This window comes from Xenopus laevis, chromosome 1L (assembly GCF_017654675.1).
Source record: "Xenopus laevis strain J_2021 chromosome 1L, Xenopus_laevis_v10.1, whole genome shotgun sequence".
Classification (NCBI taxonomy): Eukaryota; Metazoa; Chordata; class Amphibia; order Anura; family Pipidae; genus Xenopus; species Xenopus laevis.
In genome coordinates this window covers 226,531,822-226,548,118 of record NC_054371.1, presented here as the reverse complement: position 1 = coordinate 226,548,118, position 16,297 = coordinate 226,531,822, and the positions used below count along the sequence as shown (strand labels likewise).

Sequence of the window (16,297 nt, the reverse complement as noted above, 5' to 3'; positions counted from 1 at the left end):
CGTCCAAACATAAGAAAAAATGGTGGATACCCTGTGGTTTCATGCACAGTGCAATTGTATGCAAAGGTCAGTGTTTGGATCATCTGTGGCCATTTACTTTTTGCTCTCGGAGTTAAGGACCTTAACATATTTCCTAGAGTACGGTTAAAACGTTCTGCTTGACCATTTCCCATAGGATGATAGGGTGTTGTGTGAGATTTTTCTACTCCAGCAATTTGTAGAAGCTCATTGATCAGTTCACTTTCAAAATTTGATCCTCTATCTGAATGTAATCTTTCAGGAAATCCATATATACAGAAGAAATTATCCCAAAGTTTACGGGCTACTTGCTTGGCTGTCTGGTTTAAACATGGGAATGCATGAGCTATTTTTGTAAAATGGTCTGTAACAACTAGAACATCAACACTTTCATTATTTCTGTCCTCAGCGGACCAAAAATCAATACATACAAGTTCCATTGGGTGGGTAGTAAGAATGGATTCAAGAGGCGCTCTTCCTTCTGGTTCTAGAGTTTTACTGACAACACATCTCTTACATTGTCTTACATATGTTTTAATATCGTCTTCCATCTGAGTCCAGAAAAATCTTTCACGCGCTAGAAAGTTTGTTCTGTCTTGACCTTGGTGTCCAGCATCATCATGGATTCCTTTCAGAACTTCCCTTTTTAGAGAAGAAGGGACCACAAACTGGTATCTCTTAATTCCAGACCTGTTCCTTGAAACTCTGTAAAGAATTCCATTGTCCAACTTGAGCTTATCCCAGTGCTTTAGCAATCTCAAAGTCTTTTGGGATTCATAAGAACGTTCCCTACGGGATGGTCTTCTCCCTCTTTGGACAAAGTATATGGCCCTGGAAAGGTCATCATCTTCACTCTGCTTAGTTTGAAGATCCTTTAAGGAGAACTTTGGAAGTGGAATTGATACTTGCTGTATCAGAGTATTCACTCTTGGTTGTATCAGTACTGTGTGGCGTATTTGACCATATGCAGGTTGCAAGTGGTTTTGCATTACTGCTTTAACTTCTTCACTTGTCATCAAACAGGAATTAGGGACTGTATGAAGTGGCGTATGCTCCACTCCTTGGACACTCACTGAAAGTCTAAATGATTCCTGAACTGCATCCTTATCAAAAGTTTGGCAAGTTTCCAACAGATCTTGGTAGGGTTCTGCTACGATTCTGTTGTTGATTCTTGTCTTTACAAATGGTTGACGACTTAGGAGATCAGCTGGTATATTCTGTGTTCCTGCCACATATTTCAAGTCAAAATCATACGGTGAAAGTTTGGCAACCCACCTCTGCTCACAAGCATCCAACTTTGGTTTGCTCATTATGTATGTGAGGGGGTTGTTGTCAGTCCATGCAGTGAAGCGGTGTCCTTTTAACCAGTGGCTAAACTTGTCACACACTGCCCACTTTAGAGCTAGGAATTCAAGGCGATGTGCTGGGTACTTTGACTGGGACTTAGTTAGAGCCTTGCTAGCAAATGAAATAGGCTGAGCCCTCTTCCCGCATTCCGACATCTGACTAAGTACTGCGCCAAGTCCATCCATAGATGCATCTGTTGACAGTATAAAAGGCTTGCTAAAGTCTGGGTGTGCTAGCATCACCGTGTTTTGGAAATCTGCTTTCAAATCATCAAAAGCCTTCTGACACTCTATAGTCCAGTCTTCAGGGCAAATTTTCCTTATAATGGTTTTTCTTTGTCCATTTCTCTTTGACATATGCCTGCCTTGTTTTGGCTCAGCTGTTAACTGGTAAAGTGGCTTAGCTGTTTTCGAAAGTCCTGGAATGAAATGAGAATAATAATTTGCTAGTCCTAAAAATGACCGTATTTTCTTTACTGATGGTGTTCTCCTATCCATCTCCATCAGGTCACTCACAGCAACATTGGTTATTGCTGAGATTTTCTCTGGGTCAGCTTTTATTCCTTCCCTTGTGATGAAATGTCCCAAAAACTTGACAGATTGCCTTAATAGTTTACATTTCTTGGGAGCTAGTTTCAGGTTATGTTCACTAAGCCGACTAAAGACCATCTCGATTCTGTCAATGGCTTCCTGTTCAGTCTTTCCAAACACCAAGAGGTCATCCAAATAACATAACAAACTTAGGTAATTTTGGTCACCGAAGATTGATGTCATCATACGGGCAAAAGTTGCTGGGCTATTGCATAATCCCTGTGCCATTCTGTTATACTCAAACAGTCCAACAGGTGTAATGCAAGCAGTGTACTTCTTGTCATCTTCGTGTATTGGAATGTTATAAAAACCTGATGTTAAGTCCATAGTGCTAAACCAGCAGTTCCCACTAAGAGAAGCTAGAGCATCTGTTTGATTTGGTAAGGGATATGCATCCTTTATTGTACGAGCATTCAGCCACCTGAAATCTGTACAAATCCTGGGTTCCCCAGACGGTTTCCATGCTAAGACAAGTGGTGAGGCCCACTCGCTATTGGATTTCCGAATAATTCCCTTCTCCTCCATTTCATTCAAGACTTCTCGCATTTTTTGAAAATGTGCAGGAGGGACTCTTCGGTATGGAAGGCGAAAAGGTCGGTCATCTGTTAGTCTTATACGATGTATAAAGTCTTTGGCATCACCACAGTCCAACTTCCCCCTGGAAAAGATCTGTTCATAATGAGTAATTAGTTCTCCCAGTTTTTGTTTCCAGAACTCTGAGACCTCACATAAATCTATATTCAACTCTTCCAAGCCAAGATTTTTCAGTACGATCCTCATATCTTCATGAGGTTTATACTCCTCAGGTATGGAACATTCTCTTTTCATAGAATTACCAGTGCAAGTATTTTCATGTACTGTGTGATATTGTAACAGCTTTGCTTTTTCCTGACAGTCCAGTTCAAAGTCTTCTAAAGCAATACAAGGGTGGACATCAGCAATTTTTGCATTTCTCCGAATGGTTATTTGCTTATCAGATGTATTAATCACCTTCATGGGAATCCATCTGTCACCCCATAATGATGTAACTGAGCGCCCTACCAATACATTACGTGGGCAAGACTTGGAAGTAGTAGGCTCTATAATAACTGTGCTCCCAACTGATAAGCTACACTTCTCTGGGAGTTTACCCCATACTAAATGTTCCTGATGGGGTTGTAAGACAATACAAGTATTAAGCTTTACGGTGCCTACTTTCTCTGGGATCATGTCACCTTTCCATCGGCTTACATTAGCTAAAAGGTGTAAAAAGGAATTTGAATCTTCATCGCTATGCTTTTCAGGAGCCGCTAGCACTTTCCAAAAATTGTCATCTTTTTTTAGCTGATGGATAATATGTTTGATAACATTTGTACCAATAATTATATCATCAGTTTGCCCTGGCACCACTAGTATTGGCACAATCATTTTACAGTTAAACATTTCTAACAGTATTTCGTACTGAGCTCTTGGGTTTACTCTGTTGCCACCACAACCTACAAGTACAATACCACTTGGTGAACCAGAACATTGTTTTAGTAAATTAGCTTTCACTAATTTCTCCTCTACTTGTTCACTGATTGTACAGGCCATTGAGCCACTATCAATCATAGCATTTAGTTCACATTTTTCTTGAACAACAACAGTAGTTGAACAATAGAACAAGTTGTCATATGGTGCGACCCTTTGTGTTCGTTGAAATACTACCAATGTCTTGTCAGTTATGGATTGAGCATGTTCCCTATAGCAATTCTCTAGGTCATGGACATCATGGGAAATTGGGGTTTGTGAATTTGTGCCCACACTACACCCCTCTACATGCAGGCTTTCTAGTTTAACTGATGTGTCAGTTTCCTTTTTGGACATTCCTGCCTCTTATGACCTGATTGCCAGCACAGGAAACATAAATTGTTCATCATACAGTGTGCTTTTGTAGAGTGTTTGCCATCTTTGCATATATCACAAGTATTGTGCCTCCTTGAATGGGTTAACCCAGCTGTTACAGGCAGCACCGGGTGCTGATAGGCCCCTTGAACTGGGATTACCTTCTCTAGCAATGTAATTAATCTCTCAACATTTGTATTATCTTCCTCTTTAATATAAGATGGAAGGTTCTCTTTTACTGGAGGTTCAGAAAAGTGGGAATCAGTTGATACATTTAAGATCTCCCCCTTCTTGCTAGCTATGGTTTTGACTGGCTTACATTCGGGCCTCAGTCTCTTGTCTCTATGATAACTATCCATCATTTCTTGAACCTCACCCACAGTCCACTTTTCAGCGGGTTTACACCTGAATACACACTGCAAATCTGGCTCTGGGCAGTGTCTAATAAACATCATTGCCACCTCGTGACCTGGGTCTTCCACACATTTCCCTTGCCTTTTTAAACACTCATTGGCAAGATCAATGACTTGATTTAAATGAATCCAGTAGTCTAGACTACTCTCACCAAGCTTTGGGAGTGTGGAATAAAAGTCTGCTAATGGGGTTGCGGAGGATATGGCTTCCCCAAAATGTTGCTTCAAGATACTGTAAATCGCTCTTGGGTCACGTTTAATATCTATAGATGGGTTATTTCTGACCCCAATTTTCACTAGTTCTTTTGCACGACCCATAAGTCTATCCATAATCTCTTTACCATGCTCAGCAAGTTGGTAACCCTTTTTAGTAAGGTAAGACTGCATAATTTCCTCCCATTCATATACAGTACATTTATCATTTTCATCTCCCCTAAATACAGGGGGTTCCTTTACTTTTGCATTGAGTATCCAATTTAATTTAGCCCACTCCTCAGTTTGCTTGTCACTCACTGGCGCAGTGTCACCAAGTCTGGTGTTTTGGGCTGCTAACCCTGTTATAATTGAGTGGCTAATCTGTTGTCCAACTTCTTTTATAAGATCGGACAAAAACTGAGGGTTTTCAGATGTACCCTGCATGTAGCTAGCTGCACCTCTGCAATAAGGGTCACTATTTTGTATTGTTCCTCCTACCTGTGCAGCGTGCTGATGTTGCAGTTCAGCTACACCATGACCAGTTAGTGCAGGTGAACCAGACCTGGTCAGTGAACTTTCAGGCTGAATTGCTGACATGCCAAAACTTAAATTTACATTACTTATTTTGTCACGTGATTGAATACCTCTTCCCCGTGGTGCAGGGGTTGATTGTAAGTGCCCTGGAGGTGTTGTGCGATGCTCAGACATATTGTCTTTCTATACCACTTACAGAGTCCTTGTAAAATAGTCTCTCAAACCTTTGAACAAAGTCCACTTATTTGTTTATCAGCTGCAGTTACCGCTGGCGAATATGAGAATCCTCACTGGTCACCGGTGCAAATCGATGAAATCCGAGTCACGGCACCAAATGTAACCCTCGCTTTCTGTCACACCGACCCACGTGGCCCTCTGTTCCACACACTCCACCAGTGTAGGGGTTGTTACTGCAACAGGCATAAGGACTCGAACACAGGCAGAGATATCATAACTTTACAATGCTTTATTGATTGGCACTGTCTGCTGGGGACCTGTAAAACAGTAAGGAGAACGCTGCCAATTTCAGGTACATCACAGGCCACCAGCCCACCTCTTCTGTGGAACTAAAGCACTCAGGAACAGAACAGTGATCGTATAGTGGATTTTACATAACAGAGGAAGTTTAACATAAAGTATAAACATACCTGTAAAACAGTAAGGAGAACACTGCCAATTTCAGGTACATCACAGGCCACCAGCCCACCTACATTACAACAGGCAGTTAATTCAATACATCCCCACTGACATATTACAGGAAAATGTAAGGAAAAGCAACATAGCTAATATACATAGCACATTAGTACATAACAACAGCATAGTACAATAAGCAGTTTATAACTGTGAGGATTACAGCATACAGGTTTTCTCATGGCAGACATTTTAGATCCCATGTGCTCTGCCTGTCTCCATTAATCACTTTGGGAATATGCTACAAACTACTAACCTGATAAAAGCATAATGCTGCTATAGCTGGAGGTAAGACAAGTTGATTCAGCAAAAGAATAACTCTTAAAATCAACCATAAAACTTTTGAGGTGATTAGAGCAGTAACAGACATCTTACCTCTTCTGTGGAACTAAAGCACTGAGGAGGGACCAGACCAAATGGTAGGATATAGACAGGGGGTAAGGGAAAGTCCATTAAGGATTGTGGTCTGGTAAAGATTCTGTTTAGAGTGTGGCTATGATCTTTCCCACAGAAGTTAGCTGCTCTGTTAGAACTATTTATTTCTTAACTAGAACATAATTAACAGTAAAACATTCAAAGGTATATTCTGCACTTTTGGTCAGTATTTTGGTATAGTCCAAGTGATTCTTCCTGTCAGGAATTTAACCTCTTGCAGATCTGAGATATTTGGCGAACATTTATATATTTAACTTAACTGTGTTAACCGTGTTACACTGGCATATTGCAGTCCAACGCTGGGTTCAGTCAATCTTTAAGGAAACTATAGGTGAGATTACTAATCACACGGGGTTCACCCAAAAAACCTTGGCAATCTTCATCACATTTCACCTAAAAGCTACCAACGTTTTTCTGTGTTTAAAAAGCCCATGATGAAGTTTGCCACACAAGTAATCTTAAAACCCTAAGACATTTATGCAACTGAAAATAGGCAAACAAAACAGGGATTTCTGTCCATGTATTTCAAGCTGGCCTTTTTATTGGTCACCACTGGCATCACCTGACTGTATCTGGGAGTGATGGGAGCTACAATATGGAACAGGCCACTGCTCCTGTATAAACTATAACAAAAAGGAAAACATTTTCTCACCACTAAACAATTTTAAACCAGTAAAGAATTGGCCAGACCACGGATATAATTGACATAGTTGACTTAAATATATTGCAATATATGGACAAACAATTCCTGCTTAAAGGTGTTGTGGAAATTCAGTTACCGGAGACCACTTGAGGTAAACAGAGTTTATTTGACACAAGCTCTATGGATTCTGAACTCATAAACAGTCAGAACCCAGAGCTAAGGAATCAAAAAGTTTTTATAGCCTTGGAAACGTATGACAAGAGAACATAGACACCTGGGGATGAAAGGGAGTTACCAATGAGAGAGCATAGGGATATCGCTCCACAGCACAAAAAACAAAGAGCTGCTCTTACAGTCAAAAAGGTGGTTCTGTATCAAGGCCACGGTACTAGTGACTAGGGATGTACCGAATCCAGGATTCGGTTCGGGATTCAGCCAGGATTCAGCCTTTTTCAGCAGGATTCGGATTCTGCCCGGCCGAACCGAATCTGAATTCTAATTTGTATATGCAAATTAGGGGTGGGGAGGGAAATGGTGTGACTTTTTGTCACAAAACAAAGAAGTAAAACAATGTTCCCCTTCCCACCCCTAATTTGTATATGCAAATTAGGGTTCGAATTCAGTTCGGTATTCTGCCGAATCTTTCACAAAGGATTTTTTAGTATTTTGCACAAAATATAATGTCCTGTATGTGGGTGAGTGCAGTGGCCGCCTTTAAAATTAACATATTTCTTTACAGAAGGCTGATTTCTTTCCTTCAATTATGAAACCACAGATACCTTTTGGACACCTGATAGTTGCACATAATAAATATTACTTTTGAAAATGTCAGGAGCTAAAGTTGATATTCAAATGAATGCTCATATTTAAAAAAAAAAAACCTAAATAACAACACGCCTAACAAGATCTGATATAGGTGATAGGTAACGGATTAACAGCCCTACCCAATATAACAATAAATGGCACAACATTTCATATTTTTTCCAGGAAGCATTTGTCAAGTTTTTAGCTCATTGGGGTGATGACCTGCAATAATTACCTCATTAGCACTTGAAACAGCATAATGCTGATATCATTCTATCACTTCAGAACAGACAAAGAAATTACCATAGCAATATTGTTAAAATATCTTGTGCCAGCATTTCGGGCAAACTCTAATTATCAGGGGTCATGACAACATGATCTTGATTTTCTTTGTAGGCAATTTCTGATTCAAGCATTTCTAGAGGGAAAATAACATTAGTACGTAAAAAAATAGAAAAATAAAATTGCGGTAATATATTCTTGGAAAAATTTGAAATGTCAAAAAAGCTGAATAAGTTTCCTATGAGTAATGGAACATACTTTCTGATTTGCTATTTAAATATGACTTAATTATTAATTCCAACATGATTTTCTGCATGTTTTGCTAGAGGATTGCTGCATAGCAGCCATTTTTAGAATTTGGATCTACAGCTATATTTTTAGTTTAAATACAGTTCTGCAATATGGCTACATATACTTTTTAAAATATGGTCTTAAAATGGGATGAGACTGAAATAATACTCTAATGTATTGCTCAAAGTTTTACTGACCATGTGCATTTGGTGATGGGACCAAGTCATTTGGTACATGGGATGTATTAAATATTAGGGTCCTCCTAGACAGAAGGAGGAATTTCTGGGGGTCTCACACTAATTCATGTTAATTATTAATGCCAACTGAAAGTTTGAGTGAGTACTTTCTGGGAGGACTGCAGAAATCCAGAGGTCCTTATCATGGAAGGACTATAGAAATCCAGAGGTCCTTATCATGGAAGCACTATAGAAATACAGAGGTCCTTATCATGAGAGGACTATAGACATCTAGAGGTCCTTATCAGGGGAGGACTGCAGATATCCAGAGGTCCTTATCATGGGATGACTACAGAAATCCAGAGGTCCTTATCATGGGAGGACTACAGAAATCCAGAGGTCATTATCAGTGAGTATACATGGTAACATTTTAAAGTTCTACTCAAGAAAACTACTCACCTCAGTAGCAGAATGATGAGATACAGTGCTGCAGGTAATCACTAAAGAGCTGAAGGAGAGACAAATTGTTTGATTAAAGTAACACTGTCAATTCTACGGCTCTTCATGTTGTTATAATATGCAATATAACCCCCATCATCCAATGAAGGCTAAACACCAAAGGCTGGCAGATCAGATCATACTCATATAAAGATATCAATGTCCACTCTCCTACATTCCCTATTCAGAAGCTATTACCCCCTCTGATATTATAGGTGCAATATCTCCCAACTATGCTAGGACAGGTCTGCTGGATATCTGACAAGTAACAGCCAAGTAAAGGTGAGCGTGATTCAGTTCTAAAAGAATGTGCCAAGAAAGGCTTACGGTACTGTGGTAAGATTAGCTTTTGGTACTGTCGGCAAGTGGGTTACTTACAGTATGCAGAGAAGAGACAGGGATATGACTTTGTCTTTCATTTAAACATATTACCAGGATTCTTGTCTTACATAGTTACATAGTTAGGTTGAAAAAAAGACAAAGTCCATCAAGTTCAACCCCTCCAAATGAAAACCCAGCCCCATACACACACCCCTCCCTACTGTCACATAAATGATATATACCCATATCTATACTAACTATAGAGTTTAGTATCACAATAGCCTTTGTATTATGTCTGTCCAAAAAATCATCCAAGTCCCTCTTATAGTCATTAACTGAATCAGCATCACAACATCACCCGGCAGTGCATTCCCCAACCTCACTGTCCTGACTGTGAAGAACCCCCTACTCTGTTCCTTTAAATTAAACTTATTTTCCTCTAGTCTGAAGGGGAGGCCTCTGGTACGTGATTCTCTTTATGGGTAAAAAGGTCCCCTGCTATTTGTCTATAATGTCCTCTAATGTACTAATGTCCCCTCGCAAGTGCCTTTTTTCCAGAAAAAACAACCCCAACCTTGTCAGTCTCCCCTCATAATTTAACTCTTCCCTCCCTCTAACCAGTTTAGTTGCACTTAGTCTCTGCACTCTCTCCAGCTTCATTTTCATTTTCCAGTTTGCTGCCCAGTTTTCCAGTTTAGACAAATCACTGTGCAAAGTGGCAACATCCTGCATGGAACCTATAGTTCTGCACAATTTAGTCTCATCTGCACAAATAGAAACAGTACTTTCAATGCCCACACTTTCAATCTTCACACTGCAAAAATATACAAGTCTCAAGCATGAGGATATAGTCTACCTGACTACCCCAAGGCCTCTTCCAGACACTCGTTCACCATGAAATTAACAAACTTTTTGCTCATAGTTCAGAGATCAGCTTATCTCTTACAGCCAGACCACCCAGCCTAATTCTAAATTGGCTTCAATGCTGCAAAATGCTGCCTTTCTTCAGTCAGTCTTTTTTCTCAACAGAGGTCTCTTTCGCTTTTAAACTCAGACTCAGGCTTCGTAGGCTTTCTCACACAAACTGGGAACTGCCAGAACCCCCAGGTTTTGGAGCACATCCCTTTTACTTCTACTGATAACTCTGCTCTCAGCTGCCACCTTACCTGACTGAGAGGAAATATTAACCCTTTTTCACTAGGCTTCCATCTGAGAGGAAATATTAACCCTTTTTCACTAGGCTTCCATCTGAGAGGAAATATTAACCCTTTTTCACTAGGCTTCCATCTGAGAGGAAATATTAACCCTTTTTCACAAGGCTTCCCTCTGCACACTAGCATGTTTCCCTATTATACCTGCTATTTCACTGCTACAATTCTTTCCTCTTATTTAGACTTCTAAAGTCTTAACCCATCTTACCTTCATAGAAGCTTAATTTCACCTTATAGAACTGCAATTAACTATATTTCTTCATTTTTAAGATTAACTACATTAACTGCATGGTTTATACCAAGACAATCCTATAATGTAATGCTTGAAATATCTGCAGTCAATTCTTTTTGCTATTGGCTAAAGAAAATCAATTTAATTCTCTACGTTTACCTGAAAGGTACTTTAAAATGGAAAGTTTGTAATCTGGTTGACTCACCATCAATCATATAAAATGTAGCTTTTCATATTTGAATAAATTACGAAAAGCCAAACATCATACTGAGATCACAAGGCTTACCTTTCCTATCTCACCGAGTGTGCCAAAAGAATTATTCAGGGTTTTTCCATTTCAAACTGCTGCAGTTCTTTGTTCCATGTGATGTTTCGACTGCATCCAAATGTTAATTGTGTCATTGGATATAAGAACAATACATGTTCTGTCAACTTCTAAAGAGCCAGTGAAATGAAAGGGTCATCTCTTAATTTCAATCACCGGGAGACTTTGAAAAAGAACATGACATCTTCTGCATCAAATCTCTTAAATGCTTCAATGACAGACACACACAATGCGCAGCTCTATGCTACCTGTATAATTGAGCCTTTGAAGCATCAAAGTTTGACATCTTCAAACACTCAAGTAGCTTTATTGGAAAGAGTCTTTGACAAAGAAAGGCTAGCCCTGCCATTTGAGATCAATGAGCCCCTCCTAAAATGTCCAGCATCAATCTAAAATAAGGTTTTTATTTTCTATACATTTACAAACAGAAGTAACAAGTTATACGGTACTTATATGCATGGCTGGAGATATAGACAAGTCCTCACAAAGAAAGAAGCTTGAGACCCTCTACTACTACCTTACAACATTTTTATGGCCCCCATGTGTGCCTATGGACTTCATACTTGTGTATGACATCATCATTTTGATATAACCCATCTTAGAAACTTTTAATCATCCCACTATATGGAAAGAGTTGGACAGTGCTCATTAAAAGCCAGTTTTTTTTATAATGTTGACAGTGCAAAATATTGGTGCAACTTTCCATATGACTAACTCACAAAGCATTAATCTTCCCCAGAATTCCAGTGCATTTGCCCAAAAGATCATCTACTGCAAAATGCAAGTGAAATGTTAAAAAACGTGAATGGTACCTTATTTATTAAAAATCAGAATAAAAAAACACGCTTTAATGAAAAAAATTGAATACAGGCATGGGACATGTTATCAAGAATGCTCAGGACATAGAGAATGCTCAGGATCTAGGGTTTTCCTGATAAGGGATCTTCCTGTATTTTGGCTCTTCATACATTAAGATGCCTGTTTATCAAAGGTTGGAATTTAGTGGTTTTATAGGTTTTTGAAACCACAACTAACTTTTTCTAAAACCATGAATATCATGCATTAAGGGGGTTAAGAAATTTGAGTTTCCAAGGGTATTTTTCAGGCAAAACTGTAGAAAGATGTTTTGTACCCCTCTAAAGTCCTCTAAAACTCGACCTTTGATATAATAACCCCCTTATTAAAGATCCCAATAAAAAAAGTATGAATGGAAAATTACACTGAAAGATACACTAAAATATACAAAATACCATCAAAGACTCTAAAAACAAAAGTTTTTCGGACAATTCCTAGTGCAAAAAAATCTGAACATCTCTAAAATTCTAAATCTATTTAAAATGGATCAGCTCGACTCCCATTGACTTCTATAGGACAACTTTTACCTGACAAAGTTTTGTATTAGTGGCTTTCTTGGTTTTTATGTTTTAAAACAACACAAATGTTTAGATATTTGTGAGAAAAACAAAATTCGATTATTAAATGGGCCCCTAAGTCTGCTAAAAAATAATGTAAACATTAAATAAATCCAATAGGATTGCTTTGCCTCCAAAAAGGATTAATTATATCTTAGTTCAAGTGCAAGGTACTGTTTTATTATTACAGAGAAAAAGAAAATCATTTTTAAAATATTAATTTATTTGTTTAAAATTGAGTCTATGGGAGATGGTCAGCCCATAATTCAGAGCTTTCTGGATAATGGGTTTTCAGATAACAGATCCCATACCTATAACTCTAATTTCTATTTTATTTATTTTTAATGGGTTGACAATGTTTTTTTTAAAAAAAAACACTGTTAGGACAGCTCCCAATGTCTTCAACGTGGCCTTGCAAGTTTTCAAATGCCAACGTTTTTTTCTTCATATCAAATGATTACCATTATTCAAATTAATGATTTTAAGCACAACAATTTTTAAAAATATGAACATTGATAAGTAACCCCCTTAATTGCTTACAATTCTGTGCTAACATTTATGTTTAAAAATAAACCCCTGTGTTTTCTTAAACCATCAGTGGTGGTCCCTGGTGCTCTTTAACTAGAAGTCATCAGGAGTTCTGGAAGTTTCTTTGTTGAAAAGGTTTTTGTTCATGAGGCTGTAGATAAATATGGTTCCTCACCAGATAAAACTAATAACCAATGTTTCCTATAGGATAGCACTAAAGTCTTACTTTTAGGGTTGACGTGGAATAATGTGAAAACTCTAGAAGACAAGAAATATGGTAGATTTTACTAGCCTTGACTTGCTTTCCTTTCTATTTTTTTTTAATAACTTTAACTAGCATTTCCTAAAAAGTCTGTTTATAGTGCTTTTTAATGTGTTAAAGATGTTCCAATCTTTGGCTCCAGCTGGTTAATTTTTCTCATTTCAGCTTACTTCTACAGCCTGCAGGTTGTGATTAATCTTTGTAGTTAATGCATATCCAAATATGTTTTGCTTCTGTTTTGCTTGGGATATCTCTGTCAGAATACATGTGTATTTTTCTCTGTCATTGTTGCCAGAACTGCAATGAAGAGAATTATATCCATGTTTAAGAGAAACAGCTGTTGAGCAAATCTATAGACTTATAACATTGGAGGAGAAAATTGGAACAGATTTCCCGCTTACCAAATCAAACAAATTGAAAGATGATACACAGCATGCATTCATTTTTATAAGCAATGCAAATAAATGACAATGCCAGAAATATTAATGATACTAAGGAGCCATTTACATTTGTGTTGCCAAAACATTGGTTTGAAATTTCTAGCCAAACCTGTAAAATGCTTGATTAAATAGAACTTCATGACTGAACATCTGGAAATGACTCTTCATCTGTTGTAGCACAACTAAACCATTAACATGACCAAATCATGGGCAGGATAGAATGCCCGGGGGAGTGAGCCAGGAACTGGGAAAATACAGGGCCCTGAATGGGTTAGGAAGTAGGGAAATGGATAAGTTTAAGAATGGAATTATGGGGATGTAGTTTGTGCAGCCTGTTAGGAGGGCTGGAGATAAGAGGGGTAAAATTAAGAAGGAAGTGAAAGGGGGCATTCTCTTGTCCCTGGAACAGCTTCCATTCCTTAGAGAATAAAGGGTATGAAGTAGTATCATAGTAGAGTTGAAGCAGGAGGGGCTTCCCTGGGAGGGAGCTGGTGATATAGGTATAATGTGTAGAGTGTAGAAGGGGGCATGCTTGGGGGTGAAAGTGTTGGAAGGGGTGTGAGTTATGGAGAAAAGCCAGACCTAGGAGGGACAGCAGGCTGGACCCTTCACTCTTGATTATAATTGTTTGCAGCCTATCAGAAGTTATTATGTTGGATGTAGTGTTTAAACTGGCCCTACATTTTACAGATGTTAAAGTGCACCTGTCACCCAGAAACAAAAAGCTGTATAATAAAAGTCCTTTTCAAATTAAACATGAAATCCAATTTCTATTTTTATTAAAGCATTCATATCTGTTGTAAACTCATTTAAACATCTCAGCTGTCAATCAAATATTGTCTGCCCCTCCTATATGCCTTGGGCATAGAGGCGGGACAGACAATTACTTTCACTTTCCATTCAGCACTTCCTAGATGTCACTGCTCTCCACACAATACCCTGTTCTCTTCACCATTTAATTGTGTAACCAGGGCATGGGGATGGACATCAGGTCCCCCATTCTGGCACACAAACAAGATTCTGAGATGATACAAGGCTTGTCTTAATAACAGTGTCCACAAAATGGCTCCTGCCTGCTTGCTGTTATTTTGAATTCCCAGACTGAAGGAAACAAGATTCAGATAATTTATATAGTGTATTTAAAGTTCATTTTGCTTGACTGATGTGATAAAATAGGATTATGAATAATTTTTTTGGGTGACAGGTCCCCTTTAATGTTCATATATTGGTGATTCATGTAAATTTGTTAATAAACAAGTTCCTAATTTTTCACCCAAAGCAAGTAATGTAGTCCAGTGTGTTATTGTAATGAAAGGAGAGGGGAAAGCTCTATGTTGTTGGGTGGGGCCTATTAGATTGACCCTGTCCCTGTCAAGGCCTTTATCATTATATGTATATAAAGAAGAATAAGAATGTGAAAGTAGGATTGGGTGTATATTAGCTTTTACTCGCATCTAAACACACTTGCTACTGCACCCACTGAGTCTTTCTGATTGTGGGCAAGCTATGAACCTAAACACACTTGCTACTGCACCCACTGAGTCTTTCTGATTGTGGGCAAGCTATGAACCTATTAATGCAAGGGAACCCTGGGGTTACAGTCACAGTGAAGGAATAGAAGAAAAAAAACTTTGAATTTCGAATGATTTTTTTGGCTACTTCGACAATCGAATTGGCTACTTCGACCTTCGACTACGACTTTGACTTCGAATCGAACGATTCAAACTAAAAATCGTTCGAATATTCGACCATTCGATAATCGAGGTACTGTCTCTTTAAAAAAAACTTCGACCCCCTACTTTGCCACCTAAAACCTACTGAGGTGCAATGTTAGCCTATGGGGAAGGTCCCCATAGGCTTCCTAGCAATTTTTTGGTTGTAGAAAAATCGTTTGATCGATGGATTAAAATCCTCGATCAAACTAATTTCGGTAAATCCTTCGACTTCGATATTTGAAGTTGAAGGATTTACATTCGGCAGTCAAATATCGAGGGTTAATTAACCCTCAATATTCGACCCTATGTAAATCTGCCCCTTAATGGCAGGGTGTTGGGATTTCCTTAAATGAGAAGGATCTAGGGGTTTTTGTAGATAACAGGTTGTCTAATTCCAGGCAGTGCCATTCTATGGCTACTAAAGCAAATAAAGTTCTGTCTTGCATAAAAAAGGGCATTAACTCAAGGGATGAAAACATAATTATGTCTCTTTATAGGTCCCTGGTGAGGCCTCATTTGGAGTATGGGGGCAGTTTTGGACTCCAGTCCTTAAGAGGGATATAAATGAGCTGGAGAAAGTGCAGAGACTAAGTGCAACTAAATTGGTTACTGGGATGGAAGACTTAAATTATGAGGGGAGACTGTCAAGATTGGGGTTGTTTTCTCTGGAAAAAAGGCACTTGCAAGGGGACATGATTAGACTTTACAATTGCATTAGAGGACATTATAGACAAATAGCAGGGGACCTTTTTACCCATAAAGAGGATCACCGTACCAGAGGCCACCCCTTTAGACTATAAGAAAAGAACTTTCATTTGAAGCAACGTAGGGGGTTCTTCACAATCAGGACAGTGAGGTTGGGGAATGCACTGCCGGGTGATGTTGTGATGCTGATTCAGTTAATGACTATAAGAGGGACTTGGATGATTTTTTGGACAGACATAATATCAAAGGCTATTGTGATACTAAGCTCTATAGTTAGTATAGGTATGGGTAGATGGAATTTATGTGACAGTAGGGAGGGGTGTGTGTATGGATGCTGGGTTTTCATTTGGAGGGGTTGAACTTCATG

General features: G+C 38.7%; 1 protein-coding gene across 1 annotated transcript; it reads right to left on the bottom strand.

The window, feature by feature from the left end:
- Nucleotides 1–3,598: 3,598 nt before the first annotated feature.
- On the bottom strand, nucleotides 3,599–6,359 carry LOC121395998. The gene is made up of 2 exons (XM_041570285.1): nucleotides 6,026–6,359; nucleotides 3,599–5,454 (listed from the first exon to the last, which is right to left on the bottom strand). The coding sequence occupies exon 2, from the start codon at nucleotides 5,132–5,134 to the stop codon at nucleotides 3,764–3,766; it is 1,371 nt and encodes a 456-aa protein (XP_041426219.1). The 5' UTR covers nucleotides 5,135–5,454; nucleotides 6,026–6,359; the 3' UTR covers nucleotides 3,599–3,763.
- Between the last annotated feature and the right edge of the window lie 9,938 nt (nucleotides 6,360–16,297).